Source organism: Daucus carota, chromosome 3 (assembly GCF_001625215.2).
Source record: "Daucus carota subsp. sativus chromosome 3, DH1 v3.0, whole genome shotgun sequence".
Classification (NCBI taxonomy): domain Eukaryota; kingdom Viridiplantae; phylum Streptophyta; class Magnoliopsida; order Apiales; family Apiaceae; genus Daucus; species Daucus carota.
This window is the reverse complement of record NC_030383.2, coordinates 5036608-5052948: the sequence shown is the minus strand read 5'-3', so window position 1 is coordinate 5052948 and position 16341 is coordinate 5036608. Positions and strand designations below refer to the sequence as shown.

The following is a 16341-nucleotide window of genomic DNA, read 5'->3' as shown; positions in this document are numbered from 1 at the left end:
CCTCACTTTTAAAAAGAAAATTTTGGAGTGAAATTATGTTATATTTGTATTCATTTTCACTTGCTTTCCTCCCTTTAAAAAACTCGAAAGCACAAATAGGAGTGAAAAAGTTATATAAGTTTAATTCCTTTTCAGTTTTTTTCCTCCCTATTTATAACTCGGAATCGGGGTCTTAGAGCGTTTATGTAAAACTTGTCGCATATTATGCTTAAATAATATTAATTTTATTACTTGATTATATTATAAAAATAATATATAATTATTATATTAAATTGTTAAATAGATATACATTATAATCAAGAGGAATATCGATAATATATATTTAATGATTTTTAGCTAAGAATTTTGTAAAGTTGAAAATGCTTTTAGAGCATCTCCAACAGTGTTGGCTATAATCGTTGGCTAAATTGAACCTGTAAAACATTATGTAAAATTTGCTGAACCTGTAAGAGATTGTACTTCAATGGTATTGGCTATACTGGTTGGCTATAATTTAAAAATAAAATGTTATTAATATTTTAGTTTGTTAAAATAGAATATATCAGTTTAATATGGTAAAAAATGATGTGCAATCATCTCACAGATTTCTTACAGGTTCGACAAATATAACCATCCACAGGAGGTTGGCTAAAATTATAGACAATAGGTTCATGTGGTTCTTACAGGTTCGACAAATATAACCATCCACAGGAGGTTGGCTAAAATTATAGACAATAGATTCATGTGGTTGGAGTATGATTTTTTCAACAGATTGGCTAAATTTTTTATATTTGAAATGTCAATTCACTTTTTAGTTAAAGGGTTTGTATGGTTGGAGATTCTCTTAGTTGTAACGTCTTCCCGATTTACAGTTATATCAATCAAGCAATCATAACCCTCAGCCCTCAACTTTCATAAATCAGCAAAACAAATCGCAAACTTCTTGGTATGAATTTCATAACTCAGTTTACTTGCTCAATAAGATAGTACTTCCTCCGTCTCATTTTATGTGACCTCATTTTCTTTTTATCTCATTTCTTTTTGGGACGTCCTAAAAAAATCAACCCATAATACTTACTATTTTTGAACACTATTTTTCACTATTACACCCACTACCTCTATATTTTATACTCTCTTTTTAATAAATAAACACTATTACACCCACTACTTTCCTCCATTATCTCAAATCTATTACTCCCTCTGTCCCATTTTAACTGCTTTTGACTTTTTTACACGCATTTTAAGATGTTAAAAAAATTACATCTAAACGTAATTATTTTTTATAAAATTTATATCAAATAAAAGTTTAGAGTCTAAACTTTTATTTGATATAAGAATTGAAATTTTTTATTGAGTGTAGATATTGTTTTTTTACACCTCAATATACGTGTTAAAAAGTCAAACATCAGTTAAAATGGGACAGAAGGAGTATTAAATATCGATAGGTTCCACCATTTTACCCACTTTTCAACTACATTTACTATCTTTTTCTTAATCTCCGTGAAAGTCAAACCAGCTCATACAAAATGGGACGGAGGAAGTAAGAAACAAATAATTTTGGTAAATATTATTGACTTCCCCACCAAAGAGAAAAGCAAGCGGGTTTACTTGGAAAGTTGATATACAACCAAATCGCACCACCCACTAGTATTGACTATCCCCCTTAATTTCCATAAGTCAATCTCACAGACTACAAATCACAATAATCTTTCAGCTACTAATTCAAATTTTCTTCACCCAACACGCACAAGTAAAGCATTTCGGTGTTTGATTATAAATAATTAGTTAAATTGAATTTGTAAAATATTATGTCAAATTTGTAAAATTTAAAAAAGATTATATTCTAACAATATGTGTTATATATATTAGAAATGATATATAATAATTATTTTTAATTATAAATAAAATATATTATTTTAATATGATTTGAAAACTTGTTGTCCAAAGAGATTGAATATAATTATAGACGAGAATGATTGCTCATTCAAATTGGTTTTATAGGCACGGAAATGCTCTTAACTTCTTAACCACCTTCATGCACATTGCTTTTTAAGCTTACCAGCCACCCCCTCTATTTTTCTCCGCTCTTTTCTTCTCTAAACTACAAAATTTCCAATCCATTTTCTCTTTAGGTTAGCCTAGATGCCGCAGGTCGATCTCGAAGCCTTGGTTGCAGTTTGTAGAGTCGGGAGCAGCGGCCGCAAGATTGCATGCGAACCACTTGATGAAACTGATCACAACCATGTCGAAAAGCTACCCGACTCAATTCTGTTGTCCAGAAACGCGGAGTTCGATTGGCTAGACCGTAACGCTGTGCTGGAGCGCAAAGATTCTGCTAAACGTAATGCAGCTATTCGTAATAACTCCAAGTCAAGCTCGCAGAGGTTCGCGAAGAAGCCTAAAGCTGTGATCATAGGATTGCCGAAGACTCAGAAGAATAATCAGTTTGATATGCGGAGAAGTAAAGTGACTAATGTTAGATTGTTTCCTCCGAAGAGGTCTGAGTCGATTGAGAAGGCGAGGGCGCAGATGAAGGAGCCGTCGTCGCCTAAGGTGTCTTGTGTAGGCAGAGTTAGATCCAAGAGAAGTCGACGTCGTAGGCCAGAGGCAGAGGAGAAGGCAAAGCAGGGGAAGAAAAAGGGCTTTTGCGCGAATTTGTTGGCGTTGTTTGGGCTAAACAGGGGTGATCGGTCAGTTATTAAGGCTGATGGATTGTCGGGGACATGCAAGAAGAAGGCAAGAGAAAACAAGGAGAGTGTAGGGCGGAATGAGGTGGTGATGGCGCCTGGTTTGGGAGGAATGGCGCGATTTTCATCTGGCAGGAGGTCTTATGAGATGGATCAAGGCGATGGAGCAAGACTGTCCGGTGATTCAGGACGAAGCATGGAACTTAAAAGGTGTGGATCAACAAGGCGGAATTGAAGTCATTTGTTTTAGTAATATTTTGCTTGTTTTGTAGCTGTTGTGACTTGGAACTGATTTGTTTTTGAATGAGCTGCTGTCGTTTTACTATTGAATTTGGTAATTGAACTCCAAAATTTACAAATTCTGCGAAAATTTAACAAAGAAAAAATCCCTGTTGAAGAAGGAACTCAGAACTGGAAAATGAAAAGCCTCATATTAGCCTCGTAGAAGCTCTAGGCACTTGCGAATTCTTGTTATTTTTGATGAAGTTACATTAGCTAGCACACATATACTCCGCTACATTTCTCTTTGTATACATATATATGTAGTACTCCCTTACTGATCTTCATCATAGAGCTCAATTACTCGTCCGTTTAGTGGTTGCACGGGTCTTGCATTGCGCTTGCAAGCAATATCCAGAGGACCCCTCAGGGCGTCTACTTGTTGTTTAGATATTGACCTTACCTATAGGATAACCCCGAGTATGTTAATGAATTGATAAGAAATTTAGCGAATGAACAGCTTCTACAGGATGAATCGCGTAAAAGTAGTACCTTGCCAAGAATGTTCCAGATGACGTTCTCAGTGCATGGGGGAGTGGTGAAAGAACCTCGGTATCTGTAATATTTGTGGCTCTTTCGCCTCATTTGCTTTGTGCTAAATGTTGCCAGTACAATTTCAGGACCCTCTTCTCTTTTAGCATAGCGATCGTATGTCAGTTCGGCTAACTTACTCTGTATCTGTTTTCATATATAAAATTGATCACAAGCTAGCTAGTTAAAATATGAAGACTTTCAAATTCTTTATTTTTCTAAAACAGATGTATTTGATCCGGCCAAGTGCTGTGATTAATACACAGCAGATGTGTACCTTCGCGAGTAGAGGATCAGTATCACCGTCCTTGTAGAGAACTGCAACAACAGCAATGCTGCCATCATCGGCCTTGTGAACTATATGAAGCTCCGCATCCATTCTGTTTTAGCAAGACGAGTTACACAACTGTAAATCAGATACAGATTCTGCATCTTTGTATATGAGATGACTGAACATTTTAACATAATAAAACTGCAAGTAGAAAAATAAACATCTGAAATATGAGGCTCTAGTCTATAATCTCTATGTTCTTATAACAACTTCCTCTCTTGTGCATATTACACATTCCCCTTAATATTTATAATATTTTATTAGGGACAATATATTAGTCAGATCACTATCATTCTCAAATTGTTTGTATAATCCCCTAATTTATTCCCATATCGTTTAAAAAATTCCTGACTCGGACAAGTGGATCAGCAATAGGGCCAGAGGATTTGATTGCAAAACCTCTTCTAAATTTGAGATCTGGTGCCATGTTAAGTTACCAACTCAACCAAAACTAGTTAACAGAAACCTCAAAATAAGTCATTATTTTTATATGTATAATTATTCAGCAGTACTGTATATATAGGAATTGCTTTGTCAGGTCAAAATAATTCTTCACACAAAACAAAGGGGTATATCTGCAAGTTGCAGATACAGTGCACCCGTGTGTAGACAAGTATTGAACTCCAGATCAAGTATACCCCTCTTTACATGTTCTGCTTGTGACCTTATGTAGTTACAGGAGCAGACCACATGGCTATTTTTTTGCTCATATAAATGTTCAAGTTCTTGTTGAATAATGAGTGTGAGTATACCTGGATTATTCATAAACAGAACAAACTCTAACGATTCCAATGAAATAACAATTATTAAGTAACATTAGACTTGTCCAAAATTTTTTTTAGAAAAAGTGAAATCAAAATGAACATACAAGCGTCCATTAAGTCGGTGCTCAGACGGAGAATGCCAGTGCATCTGCAGAAGAGTGTACTTTTTGCCGTCTATGCTAAATCCTCCAACATTTCCATTAAAACGTATCTGCATTATAAGAATCAAGTTGGATATAAGAATTAAGTTGAATAATGTCAGGTGTCTTGAGATCTGTGACTGATTGAGTGGATAACAGAATAGTAAGAAGATGAATGATACATGCAGGAAAACAAATTACAAACTAACCCCAACATTGAAACCATTATCGACCAAAGTAGCATTTGAAGCGTGATAGACTCTAATCAAAGGTTTCAGAGTCTTATCAAGGAAAGCCTTGTGTGTAGCAATGTCGATTGGAGACTGAGCTTTTCCATGAGAGCATAGTGAAAAGTTCGGGTTTAAGCTAGCCCACTTGTTAGGCCCGATACCTCCAGTATAACCAAATTTATTTGCCTCCTGCATCTCTGATCCATTTAAAAACTTGCACAAATGAGTGAAAGGTTTAATATTTAGAGTCAATCTCAAAGAAAAACTTGGAGATAGAATTAGTGTGTGTGTGTGTTCATATTTTCCTACATAAGAAATATCCATCACACTCATGGAACTTAATAATACCAAAAATTTACTATACAATATATTTAGAAATAAGTTATTAATGATCTAGTCCAATAGATAACTAATAACCTTACATGTAAGTCATGTAAATAGCTAAGAGGGTCATGTATTAGAAGCCGCAGCCCCTAGTATCCTAGGCTCCTAGGCCACTTCAGTGCCGGTGTATACAGGGAGGGGGGGGGGCGAGGGAGAGAAACAGAGGGTGAGAGATCCTTACTTTGAGAGTAATGAACAGAAAATGCACTGTTGAGCATGATAAAGGACATTGCGAGGAAGAATGAGAATGCTGAAGAAGCCATTTACTTCGTACCAGAGCTTGCTAGCTATGATGTTACACTTCTGCAAGTTATTGCTGATGGGTAGAATGCACTATATACCTGTATATATAGTGAGAACCTCAGAGTGCCTACTATGAAGTCAATCTCTCGTCTTTGCAAGTCGATTCCAGGTAGCTCTACTTATTTTGGTGGATGGACCATCTCTATATATATGTGTAGCCATTGAGCATCACAAGAAACAACTTAATTAATGTCCTTTCTGATGTTGATAACTAGTGGACACAAGCAACTTAGGTGAAATCTATTTTATATATTTATTTGAAAAAATAGCAGATGAATTTAATTCAATAATGGGAATTTTGATGCTATCCATGGTGATTGCATTGTGCCAGTCTCTCCTTTGTTTTTAGCTTCAAGTTGCCTTATCCAAAGTTATATCAGGTAACATCAGTAGTAACATGTCATCTCGACTATCGACATAATTTTTAGAAACAGAACTTTAAATCCTGTACGACTGTATCAACTCGAACATGACCTGAAATTATAATTTAATGAAATTTTATTCTGTCATATAAATGTTATCAAATCTGAACAAGGTTTGAGCATGACCACACTCCTCGAACCCTAATATTTTAATCGTGTGCATTACCCTAGACCTACATTTAACAATGATGAGGGACAACTCCACTGAAGAACAGAAAATAAACAGATAGTAGTTTGTGATGAGCAGTAGAAGATAGTGAAAGCTAATGCAGAGTTTCTGTAGAAGCCACAAGATCTGTGGTGAGCATTACTTCCAAGGAAGAAAAAAGTTGTGGGGCAAATTTTGTAATGTTAGGCATATCTTCTTTTTTACATATATTCCTCCTAATCCTCATAAGTGGTTTACATGTTCTAGTTATTGTCTTGTAGACTTGTAGCATATTCCCAGGTGCAGTAGCAACCTCCCCCTGCTGCGATCTTTCGAGCACAGGGTCTTCCAACCTACAGGCTGGTATCGCTTACCTGAGACACTTGTCTTCAGGTAAAAGGCTAAAAGCAGAAGTGAGGGACAGGGCACAGTATATTACAGTAAAATTAAGCTTCATATATGAGACTGGTATCACTTACTGGAGACACTTGTCTTCGAATGAGAGGCTAAAGCATAAGTATGGGACAAGGTAGAATATGTTACAGTGAAATTAATCATACATAAATGCAGATGATTTATAGGCAAAATTAGCAAAAACTTAAATTCTTGTTATAGAGCAAGAATAGAATTAATGAAACACAAGGTAAAGCCGTAAAACAATGATTACTGAAATCACAGATATTGCAGAGTTACCCGGCTTGTTATCGACTTCAACATATTTAAGCATTCACCCTTCAATGAAATTTCTATCCCTGCAGTCAGTACATAAGATATTGATGACATAACAAGAATAAAATACCACAATTGAGAGACCCACACTAAACGTGTCACCAGGTAATTCAATCACAACACATTGCTGCATGGTAGTGCTTTGTATAATTAAAGATGTTCTGGTTGTTTGTCCTAATCAAGGCAACCAGAATGTGCCTGCAGAATGCACTATGGTTGGTTCATCTGTTTTCGTCGGAATTTAATAGGAAAATTTTAATCTGTGTCGTGGGTATAAGATTTGTGAGCCATATATGTTGCGTCTAGCGCAATTCATTAGAGTAATGTGAAAAGAACATGACAATCTCAACAACATAGCCTTCTGCTAGCTTGCTCAAACAAATTCCAGTTCCTACAAAGATGTTGAAGTGTCAGATTGCTTTTCAAGCATTATATAAAATACTAATAGCATTTTATCTTTGTATGTCTGGGACTGAGACCGAACTTCTAAATTACCTGGATATGTGTATTAAAATTTCTGGGACAGCTCCGGAAGTAAACATATAAAAGATGAAAACGCTAACAAGTAGCTTAGAAACACATACCTGTTAGAATATTATATGATCCTGGTAAGTCCTCCTCATAACAACTTGAGGTTTTGGGAGAACTGGTCACCTAACAATACTTGAATACAATCGAGCATGATAACCTGAACTAACTTTAGGAATATTCTAGGATATTCTTAAAATCGCGATTGAGAAAATCATCAGCAAGATAAACAATTTACAAATGCATGGTCGGCTCGTTTAGTAAGTGCATGTCTTCTTTTACCCCACCACAAATGAATATGGTCCAAAAGGAGACTACCACCTTTTTCAGCTTGGCCTAAAGCACAGGCTTACAAGAGGCGAGTCTGGGGGAATCCATTGCCCATTTGATAACAACCTAACATGAGAAATTCTCCAGTTTACACATTAATTGAAACCCCAAAAGTTCTGGTCTGAGCTTCAATTGGATATCGATATGCTTCCAAAACGAACTGGTAGGCCTATCTGAGAGACCATCTACTAGTAAAGTTTAAGGGACCATTTTGGTTATGTAGACAACTCTTCTGAAGATGCAGTTTTTTCAACATGCCATTATATTGACAACAGCTAGAAACAAAATACTAAAATTTCTTTGCACTGTCATTCAAAAGGAATAAGAAATTCTGGGCAAGATCTAACCCGAACCCTTAACTTAAATGACTATGTACCTTTAACTTAAACGACTACAAAACAATGAGACTCGATTATACACCATTAGCTTTGTGATCATGTACCAGGAGTCCAGGACACAAGAGTATTGGGACATTATATAAAGTATCAGTTATTTAAAATTTATCGAATTTGTAGAATATTATGTCCCGATTATATTAATTGTTTATACTTAATTTCCCTGATATCGGAGATGCTTTAGATCAATTTGCTGAACTAAATTGAGTTTGAGAGGATCTTTAACAAATCACTATTCAACGGGACTGTGATGTTTTCATTGAGGAAATTAAAATCTTTTGCATTCAATTGATTTACAACATCTTTACTGTCATCTGGTGATTATCCAACGGACATCTTGTTAACTCTATTGGACTATTGGAAAAAGTTTGGCGCCAATGGGCCGGAATCCGTCTTCCCAGGCCCAATACAAGCTGTCACTCGGAAACTCTAAAAATATTAGAGCAGTCGAACGCTGTCCTAGCAAATGCACTATAAATATAATAAAAAATAGTGTTCTAATGATTTAGAACATTTTTTTCATACATGAACTTCAACAACATGTATTATAATTGTGCCTATTATTAAACTAATAATTTATTTGAATTAGAATTGGAAGGAAGTGAAAAAGTAAGAAGAGAGATACATTAAAATGACGGGAAGTTAATATTTTAATGAAAAAATTAGTTTAATACATGTTTAGAAGTGCCTCAAAAATGAGGCACGATTTCTTAGTAGTTGAAGGCACTAGGAAATTGTTGTAGCATACGTTTCATCCAATTGCAGCATTGTTGGACTTGCTTAACAGTTACTTCCTCAAAAAAAATTTCTTAACTATTTGATACTAACACTTAAATATCTGATAACACAGTTAATGTAATTATTTTCTTTAAAAAATATTTAACTAAGAATATACAATTAATATAATTTAAAAATGTAAATTTTTGAGTAGTGATTTTAATGTGTAATTAAATATTTAAAATATTTTATTGAAATATAAAATGACTTATATTTAAAAATAAATTGATTATTTTTTTTAATACATGAAAATTTTTGTTGGTTACGAAATTTCTGCAAGTGACCAATATTATTATTAATGAATTTTGAACAAAATATAACTAAAAAATCCGAATATTAAGTTATCTAGCCACGCGTCCATTCTGGTAAAGCTGGCTTAACCTCTGAGTGCCACGTTGCCAAATCCCTCAACAATCCAGCAGGTTCTTGAAACACCCCTCTAGAACATTCCAGCAAGGCAGCAACTACTTAATTCCTCTATCTACACACAGTTCTGTCCAGAAACTACACCACTTGATATAAATAAGCAGAGCTCTACAATAACAAATCATATAAATATCTTGACAAATAAAAATGGAGAGAACATCAGAGCACAGGAGAGAAAAGGTGGTGATCCCAGCAGTGAGCCGCGACGAAGAAGGCCGAAAGCGCATGGAAAAGATCGAGGTGGACTCGGGGAACGTGGAGACGATCAGATACGTGGAGAAGAAGCTGACAGACAAAGGCGTGCACAGGATGGATCGTCACCCGAGAGACGGGCTTCCGATAGGGCGGCAGCCGAAGGGGGGGCACGGTGGTAAGTATACGTGGGAAGGGCCGCTAGGGTTGGAGAATGAGGAGGATGTGGAGTCGATACCTGTGGCTTTGGATAAGAATGATCCTAATTATGTTGAGGAAGAGGAGGGTGAGGAGGTGGTGGGGCGTGTTGAGGTGGCGAAAGTTGCGCAGGGGAGTGAGGGTGTTGCCAGACTCGAGGTTAATCTCGAGTCTGGTTAACCTGCGGTGACGGAACCAGAATTTCGGAATATCCGTGTGTATATTTTTCACTATTTCAGGCTTGTGATGTTAAAGTCAGGTTTCTCTGCTCTTGTAAAAAATATTTAGTAAATTTAATAAATAAAAGTAACTTTGTTGTGTATTGATGACGGTGAAAGTTTTTTTTATCAGTACAAACTTGTTTGACAAAAACAGCAACAACCGGAACAAATCTCATCACAACTTTAAACTTCATATTTATTCATTTTCAATTTTATAAATGAAGTGATTAATCTTTAAATATTAAAGTCATCTACTATATTACTCAATATATGAAGTTGTAATGCATATAAAACATAAATTGTTTTATTTATAAAATGAAGTAATAATTGGAAATGAAATGAAGACATAAAATGAAAAAAGTGAATAATAAAAATGAAATTATTTTATTTATAAAATTGTGATTGAATATATGAGAATGGACTAGCCAGTTGTGAAGACGTTTTTCCTGTTAATGAGTGCCCGTGGACTGTAATCACGCTTCTAAGCCTAAGCGACACAATGCGGATTTATCCATAGAAATGGCGAGCTCACAGAAAAAAGTTTACGATCGAGTGTGGCTGTGCTTTATGACTTAACTTAATTGAGTTATGTGATAACTCGGAGTCACTCGGTCTTTTTAGATAATTTTAATTTATTAATAATTTATGAATTATTAAAAATATGATTAAAATGTGATTAAAGAATCTAAACCTAACTTAAAATAAAAAATATTTAAAACTCAGGCTTTTAAGTCCAGATATCTCCAAGAAGGGCTGATTAATCACTCTGGTTTATATTGTATTTATAGTTCTTTTTCTTTGAAAGAGTATTTATAGTTCTTTTAGTTTAATATACGTTTGTTGATTAAAAATAAATCAATAGCTGCCTTGCACGGGTGAAACTAGTAATATGGTCATTGATCCTCCAAGCAGGGTTATTTTTCTCAATCTCAAGGGAGTAGATGTGAAAAGTCAAAATCAGGCACTGATTCATACACAGTCTCTCACGAAAATTAAAGATAGTGGATATTGGGTAATTATCCATTCATGATCGTGTGAACAACGAAGGCAGAATCTAACCTAACTTAAACAGTCGAACTGTCGAAGACATGAATTCTTTCATCGAATTTCGCCCGTCCTAAATCTGACTGGATGATAAGTCGAGATTTTAACACTGAAATTATGTTCAAAATTGGAGTATTATTTTTATTTAAAATTATTACTCCCTCCGTCTCTTACAACTTTTCCTACTTTCCTTTCAAGGAAATTCAAAAACTTTTCTCATTTCTATTTCAGTACATAAAAAACAAAAATAAAGCAGAGACACATATTTACAGATTATGGGGGTGTTTGGCTGGGCTTTTAAGCCCAGCTTCTAGCTTATAAGTCAACTTCTACTTATTTCGTAGTGTTTGGGTAAAGAAATTATAAGCACTTCTGGCGACTTATAAGCTGGAGTTTTGGAAGTTAGAAATACTAGCTTTTTTCTTGACTTATTTTTTTTTCGAAATTTAACTTCACAACGATGTGTATGATCATTCTAAAAGATAGTTTATAATATTTTATTATTATTTTAGCAATTTTTATACCTATTAAGTCGTGAATTTTAATGAATTTATCCAAACACTTAAACAGCTTATAAATACAAAATTACTTTTCATTTTTAATCAAGAAATCACTTAAAAGCAATAAGTAACCCCTATGTCTATATATGTATGATATTCTAATATAATCCATCTGTATGTAAATGGTAAGTTCTGATTGATTGTTCAGTATTATTTTTTGTAAATTGATTGGTTGAAAACATTTATGGTGGATTGGACATATATTATCCGTACAAAATCTCTTAAAACTAGGAGAAATGTTTAAAGAACCCGAGAGAGTATAAATAAAATATATTATTTTAAAGTGATAATAGATGATTTGAAATCATTTAAATGTAATCTATAATTGTTACTTCCTCCGTCCTCTTTTACATGTTCATTTTGACTTTTGGCCAGTCAAATTGACTTTATTTTGACTGAACTTTACATGTATCAGATAACTGAGAAAAATAATAAAAATTATATCAATAGAAAGTATATTTAGTGTATTTCAATATGTAACTTTCAGATTTTAAAAATAATAAGTAAATAATTTGTAATGTTTAGTCAAAAATTGATCAATTTGACTCTTCGAAATGCAAAATAGACATGTAAAAGGGGACGGAGGGAGTATTTATGACATAATTTATTAAATTTTAACTAAAAATTTAGAAGGTGAAAATAGTCTATGCACGCAATTAGTATCTTTGAACAGTGTTAAACGGAGCAATGAGAATGCCCAAGGGATGAGGCGTGACATATGGTAATTCGTATTCCTCAACTCCATTACAGAGCTTCCCGCACCTTCTGCTTCAACTTTGAAGCATTCGTAATGTTAACATCATTATTCACTAAATCTTTCTACAATTACCCACCACCACTCATTGTATAGAACAGGCACTTTCTCTGTTTCCAATTCGTTAAATTCACCACCTTTTGCTTTGTTTTAATTATTAGCTTCCAAGTCTTCCACTTGATGCTTTCCATACTACTGTAAATCTGCTAATGGGGTAAAAGTATCGCAACTTTAGTTACCACTTACCACCACTAGTTGCTGCCCAGTCATAAAACATATTCTTCTCGTGTTGCTTGGTACAATCGGTCAAGCATATACTCCCTCCGTCCCAGTCAATTGTATACAGTTTCCTTTTTTGGATGTCACATCATTTCTATACATTCCCAAAATAGCAACTTTTTATAATATAAAACACTATTACACCCACTACTTTCTTCCACTATCTTCATTCTATAATAATAAAAACACTATTACACCCACTACTTTCCTCCACTATCTCAAATCTATTGTATTAAAAATAAGTGGGACCCACCACTTCACCCACTCTCCATCTAACTTTACTCATTTCTTACACTTTTTCTTGGTCTCCGTATCCAATCCCAATGTATATTATTCATTGGGACGGAGGGAGTACTCTATTTCTCGCGAACCACGTACAAGATGTCAGAGACTCAGATGTATGATCTCATATTCTTAATTATTTGGTGCTAATTTCAATTTCCATGCATGCATGTGAGGAATCAGAAAGTAAAACAATGGACTTATGTTAATAAGCATGTTATGGTTCGCGTTGGTTGTAGTGGCCCTATCGGATCCTAACTCCACTGTGACAAAGGTTTCTGGTGATAGCGCACTTGCTGTGAAACAGGCATGGAACAGTCAGTAACTGTGACCCCTAATGGATACCTTGATTGGCTGGAAAGTATTCCATTTAGGACTAATATTGAGATTGCCCTGTTTGGGAACTTGGATTTCATTTGAAATCCTGAATTTGATCAAATGACATGGTTGGATAGACAAAAAAGGTTGGATTTGAATTTCATTAGAAATCTAGGACATTTAAATACTAGTATGAAGCTGAGAATTTGAAATGACACCTCAAATCTTGTCATTTGAAATGAAATACATGTTTTGGCAAACACAATCACACCTAATGTAAGGTAGGCTTTTACGATTGTCTAAATTATGAGCATACCACTGAGGTCAGGGAAACTTGCCCTCTTAGACTCTTTCTTAGTAATAAGAGGCTGAGGTCTGATCTTAGTGGAGGAACTGCGACAAGAAATATATAATGATGATCCTTCCCTGACTATCTTATTTGTTGATGGAAAGTAGAACATTAAAAATTTACATACTATGTGGATTTCTTTATTTGCATTTTTGTGTAAAATAGTAACAGACATGCCAGTATGCTCTTTACAGCAAAATAGCAGCCAAAATCTGAAATGGGAAACAACAGAAGTTAATAATTTCTTGCTATTCAATATTGTCATTAATTTTGTAAAGAAAAAATGAACAAGAAGATAGGCATTAATCCAAAAACACAACTTTGCTAGATATAATAATCATTATTCATTCATGAATATCATCATTATATCCATAAATGCACATCAAATTGGTTTTGTCGGCCCTCTGACATGTTTAAAATTTCAGGATTCAATAAAACAAGTTTCAATCTGATCATGATTAGAATAAGTTTGAGGTTTAAGTGCTTAGAGGCCCCAGGTTAATCTGTAATATCAATATATTACAGGGGTAATCTCCTATCAGCGGTTCTATAAGTACACTTGATTTTCTTCTATCTTTATAAACACACACAAGAACCAATTACAGCAAACGAGTGATACATGAATATATTTAAGAAATACAGATACTGAGCAAAGCATATTAACATAACTATGGGAAATTGCTTTTATCTGCAAAAGATCAGGTCCATCAAGGTCATGAAGGCAGATGGTGAAATACTTGAATACCAAGCACCGATGAAAGTACATCAACTGTTAGCAGAATATGCAGGTCATGCAGTATCCAAGACAATGCCAGTGGTGAAGCCTCTTCAGCCAGATGATGATATGCTTTCAGGTCAGTTATACTATCTTCAACCACTTCGGGTTTCTTCACTAGTATTTGAACAGAAAAATATCCAACATTCCAATTCGAAAGTAGTAATGTCAAAGAAAAGTGCTGGAGTTTTAAGGATTAAGCTGGTGATTAGAAAAGATGAGTTGGAATTGATGTTAAGAAAAGGAGGAGATTCGGTCAGCGATATGGTTTACCAGATACAAAAGATACAGAGGGCTAAAACAGTCGATAAGCTGGATAGGGAAGGCCCTGAAAACTGTAAATCATGGAAACCGGTGCTGCAAAGTATCCCTGAAGTGAACCAGTTTCTCTAACACAATTTTAATTACTTGCCACAAAAGTAAATAAGAAAAGTGTATTGAGATTTGTATTATTTAACGTCATAGATAGTATTACTTCGTTTCTGCCAAGTAAGTCTGAGTAGTTTACAAATGATGCAAATATAATTATCTCATCTGGCAAATATATTTCACCTCTGTTCATACATAAACATAGTTTCACCTATATATTGATTCCTTCCAAGTTCCGCAAATCAAATAGCATAATGCTTCCACACTGGACCACTATTGAATGTTCAAATCCAATAGAAAGACAATGCTAAAGACAGCCTAGCCTCAAAATGTATAACAATAATATAACGCAAAGGCCATGTAATTATGCGCGAATGTCAGTACTGGCAGATCATAAACAGTAGAACCACAAGTGCATGAGCCTATATGGAAATCATAACACATTTTTTTGCTTGTAAGTTTACTTAGGTGCTGCTAGTGCTAGTATTGCATACACCATTATCACGAAATTAACGGGAGTGCTTGTACTCTTAAGGCAAAAGACTACATATACAAGTGATCAAAATAGTGATGGAACAGTATGCTTGTATGAAAGTTGAAACCACTTACCTCAGTATTGAAGAATCGTCTTCCCCTTTCTCAATTGACTAATTATTCACATATACACAGACATCAGTTCAAACATTTTGTAAGTGATCACAGACTTTAATTCTTTCCTTCTGAACTTGTAAACATACACAGATATGGTGTAGCCGTGTAGCTATAATATTCCATGTTGATCTAATGATCACATGCCAATACACAATGAATCGATTTGTGTCAATAACTTGAAACGGAATAACCACCCGTAAGAGGAGGATGATGATGACATTGATGTTTTATTAGCAGTTTCGAAGGCTACATGGGTTCAGCCGTTCAGGGGTGTGATATGCTAAAGTGGATACGCAGCATGGTCATGCGTGTGTGAGGCATCGTCCTGCTTTGCAGTGCGGTCATGCGTGTGTGAGGCATCGTCCTGCTTTGCAGTATTTTGGGCCACTTTGTTCGAAACTAGAATATTTTTTCGTGAATTATAAACCAAAACGAAGTATATATATATATATATATTTTTGACATAACCAAAACGAAGTATATAAAATAGTTCTAAGAAATTTTTATATCTAAGATATTTTTACCAAAATCGAAGGCATATATTGCTGTAACTTCTGAAAAATTAATAAATTAAACTATTTTAAACAATATAATAAGGATCTTGATAAATAATAAAATTTATAAAATTTGTTGATTTAAGATTACTTTTTGCAGGTATTTAGTGCACAAGCCATCTAGCAACTTCATAGACAAATATTATCTAATATTAAATATTTTTATCCCAATATTATAAATACCTAGATAATAGAATAAATTTTATAAATTCATAAAATTTGTCAATTAAACGATATATATTTAAGAAAACAAGAATATTCATTGAAAACTTGAATATTCATATATAATTTTCTCCAAAAAAATATGAAGAGGTGACATTAACATTTTGAGGCTATTTAATGCGCTAATTTCAGCAACTACACTATTTACCAGCTTATGAGAGAAAGTATTATAATTTATAAAAATTATTAA

General features: G+C 34.4%; 4 protein-coding genes across 4 annotated transcripts; 3 read left to right on the top strand and 1 right to left on the bottom strand.

The window, feature by feature from the left end:
* Positions 1 to 2121: 2121 nt before the first annotated feature.
* LOC108210677 (uncharacterized) lies at positions 2122 to 2901 on the top strand. The gene has a single exon (XM_017382057.2). The coding sequence runs from the start codon at positions 2122 to 2124 to the stop codon at positions 2899 to 2901; it is 780 nt and encodes a 259-aa protein (XP_017237546.1).
* A 177-nt stretch (positions 2902 to 3078) lies between these two features.
* Positions 3079 to 5880, bottom strand: LOC108210675 (alpha carbonic anhydrase 1, chloroplastic-like). The gene is made up of 6 exons (XM_017382056.2): positions 5507 to 5880; positions 4921 to 5138; positions 4676 to 4782; positions 3754 to 3856; positions 3438 to 3623; positions 3079 to 3348 (listed from the first exon to the last, which is right to left on the bottom strand). The coding sequence occupies exons 1-6, from the start codon at positions 5586 to 5588 to the stop codon at positions 3220 to 3222; spliced, it is 825 nt and encodes a 274-aa protein (XP_017237545.1). The 5' UTR covers positions 5589 to 5880; the 3' UTR covers positions 3079 to 3219.
* A 3567-nt stretch (positions 5881 to 9447) lies between these two features.
* On the top strand, positions 9448 to 10095 carry LOC108213647 (uncharacterized). Its single transcript, XM_017385449.2, has one exon. It carries the CDS (start codon positions 9531 to 9533, stop codon positions 9951 to 9953), a length of 423 nt encoding a protein of 140 aa, XP_017240938.1. The 5' UTR covers positions 9448 to 9530; the 3' UTR covers positions 9954 to 10095.
* Positions 10096 to 14250: 4155 nt separating this feature from the next.
* LOC108212099 (uncharacterized) lies at positions 14251 to 14748 on the top strand. The gene has a single exon (XM_017383830.1). It carries the CDS (start codon positions 14251 to 14253, stop codon positions 14746 to 14748), a length of 498 nt encoding a protein of 165 aa, XP_017239319.1.
* The last annotated feature ends 1593 nt before the right edge of the window (positions 14749 to 16341 follow it).

What these genes read in the sequence shown, in the direction of transcription:
- LOC108210677 (XM_017382057.2), top strand. Translation starts at nt 2,122, where the DNA reads ATGCCGCAGGTCGATCTCGAAGCCTTGGTTGCAGTTTGTAGAGTCGGG.
- LOC108210675 (XM_017382056.2), bottom strand. Translation starts at nt 5,588, where the DNA reads ATGGCTTCTTCAGCATTCTCATTCTTCCTCGCAATGTCCTTTATCATG. An exon ending in ATAATGGTTTCAATGTTGGG is followed by an intron (nt 4,783 to 4,920) that starts GTTAGTTTGTAA and finishes CTTATAATGCAG; the next exon opens with ATACGTTTTAATGGAAATGT. An exon ending in CACCGACTTAATGGACGCTT is followed by an intron (nt 3,857 to 4,675) that starts GTATGTTCATTT and finishes TTGCTAAAACAG; the next exon opens with AATGGATGCGGAGCTTCATA.
- LOC108213647 (XM_017385449.2), top strand. Translation starts at nt 9,531, where the DNA reads ATGGAGAGAACATCAGAGCACAGGAGAGAAAAGGTGGTGATCCCAGCA.
- LOC108212099 (XM_017383830.1), top strand. Translation starts at nt 14,251, where the DNA reads ATGGGAAATTGCTTTTATCTGCAAAAGATCAGGTCCATCAAGGTCATG.